The sequence below is a fragment of the Geospiza fortis genome, unplaced genomic scaffold (assembly GCF_000277835.1).
Source record: "Geospiza fortis unplaced genomic scaffold, GeoFor_1.0 scaffold166, whole genome shotgun sequence".
In the NCBI taxonomy this organism is placed as follows: Eukaryota; Metazoa; Chordata; class Aves; order Passeriformes; family Thraupidae; genus Geospiza; species Geospiza fortis.
This window is the reverse complement of record NW_005054310.1, coordinates 2667113-2678612: the sequence shown is the minus strand read 5'-3', so window position 1 is coordinate 2678612 and position 11500 is coordinate 2667113. Positions and strand designations below refer to the sequence as shown.

General features: G+C 35.5%; 1 protein-coding gene across 9 annotated transcripts in view; it reads left to right on the top strand.

Annotated features, from left to right (window-relative positions):
- The window catches only part of NAV3 (neuron navigator 3), a 497733-nt gene that overhangs the window by 270570 nt on the left and 215663 nt on the right, over window positions 1–11500 (top strand). Inside the window, exon 2 of one of the 9 annotated variants that reach the window (XM_031055563.1) lies at window positions 956–1114. The exons of the other annotated variants lie outside the window; for them this stretch is intronic. Within the exon in view, the coding sequence (XP_030911423.1) occupies window positions 1100–1114 (15 nt within the window). The 5' untranslated portion in view covers window positions 956–1099. The remainder of the gene's footprint in view (window positions 1–955; window positions 1115–11500) is intronic. 9 annotated transcript variants of the gene reach the window in all.

Below are 11500 nucleotides of genomic sequence, written 5' to 3'. Positions count from 1 at the left end.
GTTATTTATAATTAATACTCAGGTAGTTTTAATGCCAGTTTTAAGTATTCCCCCTGCAAAAATTACAGATTGTTGATTTGCTTGTTTTAATCTCACTGTTCCAATGCCATCAAAAGAAAAATCCAGTTCATGTTAGAGCTGTTGCTATCAAATGGTAATTAAAGATTTCCTTTTTGCCTGGAAACTGAATTTAAGTATGACTGCTCACATGACTTTACAGACTCTATTAACACATCCATTATTGTAACCATTGAAAACTGGATAGTGTAATATTCAGCCTATCTGATACATTAATTCTTTTACTATGCTAAATCTTACTGCATTAGATATTCTTTACTTTTGGCCTGCTTTTAGTGAATTGAAAAGCTTTGGGTTTTCTTATAGGGAAAAAATACAAATTAACTTGATGCAAAATATATAATATGCTTCTGGCTGGCTGAGTGCAGGCAGCATTTGAGGACACTTTTAAAGGCCTATATAGCAGAAAGTTAGTTGGAATATGTACAGAAGGAAAAGAAATTATTGAGCTGAAAACATTTGCACTTAAAATAATATACAAAGAAAGTATGGGAAAGACACCTAAAATTAAGAAATTTAGCTTTCAGATTAAAAATGTGATTTGAAAATAGCTTTCCTATAGCTTGCCCCATTTTCATGGTTTACTGGAAAATTTTGTCATTACTCTGTGAAATCTATGGCAGATTCTTAAGGCATCCCTGCAATTAAGGCCAGTATTCATTAGCCCTGAAAGCTTCTAAACATTTATCTACATGAGTAATGACCACAATACTAATTACCACTAATCCAAGGATTGGGATTTCTATTTCATTGCTATCATGTGATAACATCATGTGCAGGTTTTTCACTGTAACCTAAATAAAAACCACCAACTTACTTCACAGTAACTGGTTCTTGTTCCCAACCTTAATTACAAATATTACTTTGGTTTTACCAGGGCACACGGGAGGACAGGAAACACTGTTACTGTGTGTAACTGTCACCAATATCAAAGGCATCTTTGCAGCAACTTCAGGGGGGCCCAGATTAAAGCAGATGTGAGATGAGACAAAATTCACACCAAACCTGACATCACTTTGGGATGAGCATTTTATCTGTGAGTACATCTGGGATCCATGCGTATATGAGGACAGAATACAGTCCTTTATCTCTCTGCCAGAAGTTAAGGGTTTGAAAGTCCCATTGGCCTCATGGTTGTTATTTATTCTAATGAAACTATCCTAGCACTTAAAGAATTTATTTATAACATACATTAGGAGTTGTCTTTCTTCTTCAGAAGACTTCACATGTGCACAACAGCAGTCTTATGGTGGTTGGCAGGTATCCTTGCCTCACTCAAGCAACAAATTGCTGAGTTTTTTTCCTGAAATTCCTGCACAGGAGAAGATTATACTCATGGTCACCATCTGGTTGGCCACGTTCTTTTATTTTCAAATGGCAGGGAAATCTGTATCAACTGCACAAGGTAAGTTTTTGAGACCTGATTTGACTGTACTGATTTGTTGTGTGTAGGTCTGTTTCTAGTCATCATATCTTTTAAGAAAAGTTTACTGTTTGTATTTGAAAACCTGTAACATCTTAGTATGATAGACTTGAGCATGAGAATACATATTATAGATCTACTCATAAGATGTAATTTCTTTGCAGCCTAATTTTCTTGGAAAGCTTTCTTCTCTTCTTTGGGCAAAGAATTATTTTCTGATAAATATTAGGGTAAAATCTTCATATTGTTCCTCTCTGCTTCCTTCACTGGGTCTTTTGGTGAAACCTGTGTTCTTCTGCACTTCAGCAGGGTCTAATACTGGAATTCTTGCTCCTAAGGAATTTCTTGTCAACAAAACGGGCAGGATCCTTTAATCAGCACACAACTTTCATCAGCCACATGTATTCTTTACAGCATCTATTACTCTTCAGTAAACACTGTTGAATTATACCATTTCTTCCTAAAAGATTCCTTCTGTGATTTTACCTCTCAGATTGACTTCAACTGATCAAAAAAACATATTTTCCCCACCTTTGCTGTCAGTGTATGGCATCCACATTGAGGATAGGATATGATTCAGCTTACTGCTGAGCCACAGATATCTGTACCTTCCCATGATTCTCTACTTTCAATCTTATGGAGAGAGAGAGGGAACATATCTCTGCATGCATGACCTCTGTGTGTGCATCAGGATGCCAGGAAATGCAGGTCTTTGTAAAAACTGAGCAGTTCTATAAGGTCTTGGTGCACATGATCAAAGTACTGCAAATCCTGTAAGCGTAATAACTCATAATTCTGCCTAAAAGACTTTAGAGCTAAGTCTTTTCCCATTCCTCAGCCAAAGAATAAAACTTTATTCCTAACAATTTCTGCATGCCTTCCTCTTGAACAGAAGGAAAACTGCAGATTTTACAGAGATTGCCATTGCAGAAAATTAGAAGGGCTGATGGTCTTTGATGCCCATGGCAGCCTTGGGATGGAGCAGTAATTCAGATTCTCATTACTTCATGCTAAGTTAAAAGATGGTGTACCTCATCTCCCCTCACTGCAGATGGGAAGATGGATGATCTTAGCAGACATCAGTTCTTCCAGAGTTCCTGTGTGCTTATGACATGATTCCCTCCTCTCTACCACCCACTCACATCTGTTTAAAAATTTGGTATGATTTCATATATCACCACAACTCCAGAGACAACTCAGAGCTTCCCGTCATGATGTCCTGTGAGCTAGAAGGAGTTGCTTTGGCATCTCTTATACTTGGTCCCTATTCAACAGCAAATTAAAGAAGCCTCAGCAAAGGTGTTGTCTGTTTGTCTGTTTTTGTCTGTCCCCTACTGAAGCCCTCTGAGGAAGCTGACATTGATCTTGGAGTTGAAGCTAGTTTCTGGGTCACTAATCCTAATTTAGACTTTGTAAAGCAGACTTTCTGAAAAGCAGCATGAGGCACCATTGTGAATTGTAAATAGCATGGTGATGAGGTCTAAAACAAGAGAGATGGTGTGCTTTGGATTCAATCTAGGTGTCTCTCTTGATGTTAAGTGTTTCCTCCTAGATAAATAGTGTTTCATTTTCATCCAGTTTTATTTCAATTTCTTTTCCTTTACATGGGAAAGGATATTACCCTGACAGTTGCAAAAACCCACTGAAAACCTTCAGTGTTGTCATTCAGCCAAATTTTAATCCATTAAAAGTGTGGCAGAAATGAAACACAGATTAGATATTAAATGCAAAAAACATGATTATTGATCCTTAGATTTGAGTTCCTGTATTTCTGTTTTCTTTTTTTACCACAAATGATATTGAATTATGGACAGTCCTACTCTTGAATGGTCTTCATTCTCCTCATAAGTGGGCAGGTGAAAAAGACAGTGTAATAGGCACCACCTGGTTCTGTTAAATCTTCCATTAATGTCTATCATTACAGAATTTGTTCAAATATAACATCTGAGGAATGTATGGTTTTAACCACTATGATCAATTGGAATTTTCTGGGTAATATGGACCACTTCTGTCATGCTGCTGCAGATACAGAAAGAGGATGCTTATAAATGGCCTCATCTGTTTATTTGAGGACATTTCTTCTAGTTATAGGGGATTATGTAGAAACCACTGATGTATGATATTATTTTTAAAACTGAGAGATCTGTTTGATTTTAACAGGACTCTGCTGATACCCAAGAAATTTTATTAAACAATTTACCAAACCCTTTTTAATCTTCTCATTAGTTTTATACCTTTCAAGTCTAAATGAATTTAATGTCAGGCTCTTGTCAGCACATATACAAATCAGAAAACCAAGTACTGAAGGTTAAAAGATTTTCTGAAGAGCTACCCTTGAAAACACGTTCATATTTTTGTAGATTGGTCAGTGCCTCTTTGAGAAAGTTACCTAATATTAGGCAAAATGGTTTTGTAAATGTGAGCTTCAGAAAGTCCCAGGAAATTACTGAAAAAGTATTGCTAATTATGCTTTTAACTACAAGATCCTACTGGATGTCTAGTGTGCAGTCAAAGTTATGAAGAAAGAGCAAAATGGTTTCATTCCTAAAATTTAAGTGGTGCTGTTTTCAGTAACATTTATTTCAAATGTACATGTTGGCCCAATAGTTTCATAATCAGCCTATGAACTACACATCTCCCGAAGGCTACCTCTCATCCACACATTACTTTGAATATTTCCTGAAGTCATGTGCAATGCATAAGGCTTTTCCACCTGCATTTTCTGGATAATGATTAGAATATCTCCAGTGCTGCTTTTGTAAACACTCAAGTATGGCTGTTATTCTCCTTTTGATTCCTCTTACACTCAGTCTTGAGCTAGCACGAGTATCTGAGTAGTCATGTAGACAAATAGATCAGAATTCATAGACTTTTACAAGAAGTTAAATAAAAAGCATGACTTAATCTGGACTTGTTTTCTAGTACAGTTCACAGACTCTTGTAACAGGAGATGAAGGGAGGAGTAAGCAGTGGGTGTAGGAAGCGGATAGGACTTTTGAACCAGTTGTCAGTTTATATCAATTGTAAAACATACCTTAGAATAAGACTCAATACCCTCAGATTAAAAATAAAAGCACCTGAGATAAATACGGAAGGCTTTTTAAAGTTTGTATTTATGTCTTGGACGGATAGGAAACTCTTATTTGAAAGTACTGTGAGTAGACTTAAAATCATTCTAGTGTTATTTCCTAAATTTATCTAGAATCACTGGAAGATCATCTGCTGATCAGAAAATCTTTACTTGATTATTCTTGGCTTGAAAATTAAGCATGTGATTTATACAAAATAAAGCCATGGAACTGGGAAGTTTTATGTAAGAAATAAAAAAGAAAGGAATTCTATAGATGATGCAGGATACTGAGTATTGCAAGCTTTTTATAAAATGACTGCCAGATGAAATTACAGCTCTAAAATGTCTGGAGTTAATTTTATCTGTGTTAATTTACATATCAACAGAACTACATGACCAAAATCACCTTTTTTTTTTCCTCCCCCTATTATAACAACCTGTTGTTGAACCCGTGCTAGGTGTTAGGAATTAAGAATAAATTGTCCTGCGGACCTGACATATTTAAATTAGCGTTCATAAAGTCATGTGAGCAGTCATACTTATATAGTTTTGTGAAGTCATGTGAGCAGTCATACTTAAATTTATATAGTTTTGTAGGAAGATCTGTAAAAAAAGAAGGAATGATAAAGTCTGCTTTAAATAAGAAACATAATGATGCTACAAAGGAAAAGCACACATAATTAGAAGGAAGGAAACAGTTGACTGAAAATTTCTTTTAAATTAGTGCCTAACAATGAAAAACAGGTATATATGTATATATGTTTGGGAAACATGAAGGGAGTTATTTCTGATCATTAAGAACAAGTCAGCTATTTCCTTAGCTAATCAAATTTATCTCTCTTTTTTATTATTCTTTTTATGGGAGCTACTAAGAAGATATGTGAAACAAGTAATCCTTTTGAAATTTTATTGCTAAATCAAGATGAGTTATTTCCAAAGACAATATAATCATTATTATTATTGTTAAATTATATTTTAGCATTGTCTGACCAGAGGTCAGCTTGTTTTCTTCTGCTCTGCCTCAGGTTTCTCTTTTTATTGTCCCTATGATGAATTGCTCAAGAAACTCACTTCCTTCAGTTTGTCTTTCACTCCATACCTCTTTTCCGCCTTAAGATCCTCTGTTGCTTCTGAAATATTCTCTGGCTGCATCCTTTATCGCATCTCCTCCATTGTTTACATTTGTTTTGTCTTGTCACAACTTTCTCCTTCACCTTCATGGTGTGCCTGAGTGTGGAAGAAAAACAGGGGGGTGTTGATGGGGTGTTTGAGGAGATAAGGGTATTTCTGATTCTGTAAGAGCTTTTTTATTTCCCTAGCATGTCAGTCATAGGAGGAGAATTATACCATCTTGGAAGAAATTTTAGACATACAAGAGAGACAGAGAGAGTACTGTGAACTTTGGCTTGTTCAGATTTTTCCTCTTTGAGTTAATTTGGAAGGTGGACTAGTCAGTTGGCACATACTATCTTTTTGTCCAAATAATTGAAACATTCTATTCACCTCTTCATCACAGACAGTAACATGCATGATAAATACCTTATGCAACAAAACATTTTTCACTTAAGCATGTAACTCTTATGAGCATAAAAGAGTTTTGAACCACAAAATAATAATTATGGTCTGTAATCTTCATAAAAATATAAAGAATATGCACTCTGAAGAGGAAATGTCATTAAATTATGTATCAACATAATTTTTGAATTCATGTGTTTTTACACTTGATAAAAATAATGCAAAAGACGTATGCGGGGTTTGGCATAGAATGTAGTTACTTTTTTTTGTTACAACTGTGATTAGAAGTTATGGAAGGAGAGAAGAAAAGCCTTGAAAAGGAGCAGAATAAATTAGAGAGTCTGTCAAATGCAGAACTCTTTTCCAGGAGGTGAAAGATACACTATGGAAGGGGAATTAATCCCATTCAGTGGCCAGACAAAGAGAGGCATTGGAAAAAGAAGACATCTGTTGATGAAGTAGAACATAGATTGGCAAGAGATGAAGTGAGATGACTGAAGGAAAACTTTTTAAACATCTCAGAGGAACATATTTTAAATGATATTTTGGAATGGAACAGACTGAAGATTGTAATGCATTTTGATCTGAATATAGAAAGACGATGCCAAATTAGGAAAAAAAATAACATTCTGTGGTGGAATTGAATATTAAGGAATGAATTTATTCTAGATGAACAGTGGAAAAGAGTATATAGTTTTTTTCAAAAGTAGGCATGTGATTGTGAAAGTGAAAAGTGAACAAGATTCTGGTTGTAAGACAAAGATCCATGCTCTGAGCCCCAGGTAGAAGGCATTTGAAGAATGTCCCTGATTAGCAATGCTGACTAACAGTGGCAAAATTTCTAGCTGCTGGGACAATGATTCTTGATACATTAAGTCAATATGAGCTGATCCATCTTGACATGAGGGAGGTGGAAACAAGAAATGTGTTTACAACCTCTTTGAGATTATAATCATGTAAATAAAGGACTTGATCTTAAGAGCAGTCTTGAAAACAGTTTAGAGGTAGAAACAAACAACACAGTAGTTAAAGATAAAAGATATTAACTATATTAACAGTGAGATCACAAATTCACAAGTTGGATCAACCCCCAAGGATTTAGGAAAACGCGCCAAACAATTTTGCCTCGCTTTCTAGCCAGTGGCAGGCACACTTTAGTTTTTCCTCAAAGAACTTAAGTGCCTAAGTGAAAAATTCTGTTAGTCTGGGTGCCTCAGAGAGGCTCCCTGTGGTCAAACTGAAAAGCTATGTCCCTGTTTTATTCATGGGGCTTTCAGGGATTTGCTAGTCCCCAGAAGGTTTTAGTTCTTTGACTAAACTCCAATCACGTCTCTTATTTTTCTTTCAAGCTATTGTAGAAGGAGGATATGTTTATTTTATGCTTAACAGTTGAATATTGTACCTAAATTTTGTACCCACAGCAAGAAACAGAAGACATGAATTTTAGGCTTTTCTGAAATGAATTCACAGGCCCATTTCCTTTAAGTGCCCTATTCACTTCCTTCTGAGAGCATTCAGAAAAAAATATTGTTTCTATTCTCTAAGTGAATAAGAATAATTCTTTTCAGAATAATTCTTTCAGCCTGTAGGATCAAGTTTGAGGTAAATTGAATGTTATTAGATTACTTGATGAGAAGGTTAACAAAGGGAAGAGACAAATTCCCCACCAGGCTGCATCTGTGGCCTGAGTAATGAGAGTGAGATGGCTGCTGCAACTTGCAGAACACAGACCTGAGAAGGAGCTGTAATTAACCACTGGGAACTATTCAAAGTATAGCTGGTGATTAATTAAAAGGTAAAGAAAACCCATTGCCTTTATATATGCTCCCTACAGAAGGGAAGAAGTATGCAGAAGGGAAATCAGTTTATTTGAATTTCAGTGTGACATGCTCCTCAGGTTCCTATTACTTTACTGTGCAGAGGATGAAACATGTTCCTATGGACTGAATATATTAAATAGGTCCCCAGTATAATGTGTCTGTGGAGAAATGGAGAAATAGGTGTCTGAAAGCCAGATGCATGAAATAACAGGATAAGGGCCCTTAAATACTGCTCCTTGTGAAAGCTGGCTTTGCACAGTAAAAGTGAAGAGGCAGACCACCAATGAACAACTTGATTTATAGATTTATAGCAAACATTACTTTTGCGGGATTAGATGACGTGACAATTTTTATAATACTCTAAACTTTTTAAGAAAATATAGAAAAGAACCACTTTTTCTGTGAGAACAGGAATTTCCACAACCAAACCCTTAGTTTTCTGTTTTATTTTCCAAAAGAGCAAAATGGATTTAATATTAGAAATATGTTCTCTCTGGATCCAATTTCAGTCTCGGCCACACTCTCTAAATAAGAATCTGTAATCCAACTGACCGCTCTCACAAAGTTCCCTCTAATGTATCTGTAAATGAAAATATGTGTGCTAGAACAGACTGCATAAGTTTAACTAAATTGGCTTGAAACACACATATTTTAGCTAAGTGAGTGCAGGATTTTGTGCAGACAATGTCTATATCACCTGCCTGTGTGCTCTGTTTTAGTTAGGAAATATAAGAATGGAATGTCTGTGGGGGGAGAATAAAATTCAGTTATAATCAGTTATTAAAGGGTTTTTAATGCAAGCCACATTATGGAGGGAATAACTACCAGTATCCAATTGGTTAGTATGAAGGTTACTGTAAATCTGTAAATTTTGTTACTGATTTTTGAAAAAACAAAACAAATACCTTTCTTGCTGGGAAATATTTTTCCACATTAATAGGAGGAATAAAAAGAAATATCCATTGAGATAAACAGAAAATACTCTTTTAATGTTTAACACCATAATTTAGATCCTTTCAAGAAGAAGAAAAATAACCAAAATCTGCTCTTGATTATACATGATTTTCAATGTGTCAGAAAGGGGTAGCACAAGCACATCCAAAGAACAGAATTTGGCTCATGGGATGTAAGACAAAGAAGTGACTCGAGAAGTAAAAACTCTACATAAGCATCATCATCATTATTATACTAAGACACATTTTAATTTTAGAAATTAATTGAAACTACTAAAAACAAAACAGCAGCTAAAAACTATTGCTGTTCAATAACAGGCACATTAAAGGGTTATCTGCAAATTTACATGAGACATATATTTTGAATTTAATTCTTCCAAGTTGTGTGTCTTTTGTCTTTGAGGTATTTGGTTTTTTAATATAAATTATGCATTATAATTATATTTAACTTATAAGTTTTACAATAAATTCTTATTTAAATGTTCAAAATTTAGAATTGCTTGAAAGGGTGGATTTTTCCATTAAGAACTGTTATGGTAGAATCAAAAGAATGGTGAAAGCCTTTGAGTGCCATATCTTTGTAACTCTTCACAATTTCATACAAAGAAGGAGTTGCTGTGTGTCTGGTTGTGCTGTACAACACCATAAATAACCTAGTGTCCATAGTATTGATAATTACCAAGCTCTAGGGAGCTGGTGTAAGAGCTGTTGGCAGAACTGTACTTCCTTCCACCACTTGCAAATGAAGAACATAAGAGAGCTGAAACTAAATAAATAGCTGGTATTTTCCCTGCTTGATAAGTTGATCCTATACCAGAAATCTCCAGGACAGTGCAAAGCATTGGAGACAGGAGGAGAGGAGGGTGTCATGAGCTCTGCTAATGGAGAAAAGCGTCATGTTAGCAGGAGGACTCTTGATGAATAAAATTTTGCAATATGTTTTTGTGGTCCTAAGGGGAAATTATCATAGTTGGTCTTCCTAGAAAAAGGCTGGGTACTTCAGTGAAATGTTTGGTAACTAAGTACACTGTTACTTTTAGGTAACAAAAAATATCAGATTATAGAGAGTGAGCTTCTCCAGAGGTTGATTTTCTGTCCATTTCAATGCCCAGCAGATCTCAACATCAGTCCTCATCTTGGTTGCATTCACTGAAATCCTGAATATTTTTATTTTAGAAGTCAGGCATGCAGAGTTGGCAAAGCCTAACATTTCTTTCTTTTATTTCCTCTCATAGGTTATAGTGCTATAGTCCCATTCATCAGGCTAAACTTCATTTATTTTCTGAGACTTGAGTCAATGCATCTCACTCCACATTCTAAGTCATAGTTGATAGTGACTTGTGGAAGGGAGTAGGTTTCTGCTGATGATTCAGAATTTAAAAAAATGGATAGGTCAGTGAATACTCCTACATGATTCATACTGTTCTTTCAGGATTGCAAGAGTGCTTGCCACACTTGAAAGGAAGATCAGAGGCTTGGAATGGAAAAGGCTTTGAATATTTATTTCAAAGATACTGAAACAGAGATAGCAAATAATAACCACAAGTCTCTAACTGCAGTCTTACTTTCACAGAACTCTCTCATTGCTAATAACACCCTGGTTTTAAAAAGTGTTTGAACTTTGGATGCCTAATGGAATGTCCCTACTTGGACCACACCTGTTAATATTTTGCTTGAAATAGACAACACTGAGGTGAATAAAAAAAAATATTTTTCAAGAATATTTGTTATTGTTTTTTCAAAGAATGTTTTTTCTTCTCTTCATGCCTACTCTCTTTATCAGTGCCAGGCATAAATGCTGTCCAACTCTGCTGGCATGACTGCAGGAAACAGACCCCCAACAGAAACACCAATGTAGATCACTGCTCTTTCTCCCTGGTTTGAGTCTGAGCTACATGTGTTATTTCACATACTATTCACCAAAGCCAAGGCTTGCAGTAATGCACCATGGCTGTTTGAAATGTCAATTATGGCTGGGGACAATTTTACTTCTTAGCTGCTTTGTAGAGCAAAAATGCATTGGTTTGGCCTTGCCTCAGATCAAGCATACTTTATTTTTTTGTCATTCATTACAACAGCACATTGTTGCAAATAAGATAGGTAAAAATAATTTTTCCAATAAACTACACACAAAAATGCTGAAGAATGCTTGTACTATTAAAAAACATTGCAAAACCTCTTTCTTTGAGGGAATAAAAAGGCTGGGCCAAAGCCAAAATATCTGGTGTTATCCTGATGTGTATTGTACCACTGTATTATTTTCTTCAAATAATAATTGAATTTATTGTGGTAATTTAAAGTATTGACATGCAAGGAAGCTTGAAACCTATTCAAAATTTGCTGGCTTTTTGCACTTAGAGCTGTACTTCATTCTCATGCAGAGGAAATGCATGAAAATAGAGGTAGCCCCTAGCAATGCATTGGAAAGACAGCTCATAAAACTTTGGCTGGGCCCTTGCACAGTGGGGAAGTTGATCCTAGGCAAAAGCTATAGATTTTATTCACACTGAAAATAGTTTGATTATTTGTAGAATCCTGCTAGATTATTATTTAAATGAGACAACATTTGTAAGTGCTAACAGCTGCCAAAAATATTTGCAGTTCAAATTGCAGTTATGAGTGTGCAGCCAAAATTGGGAAG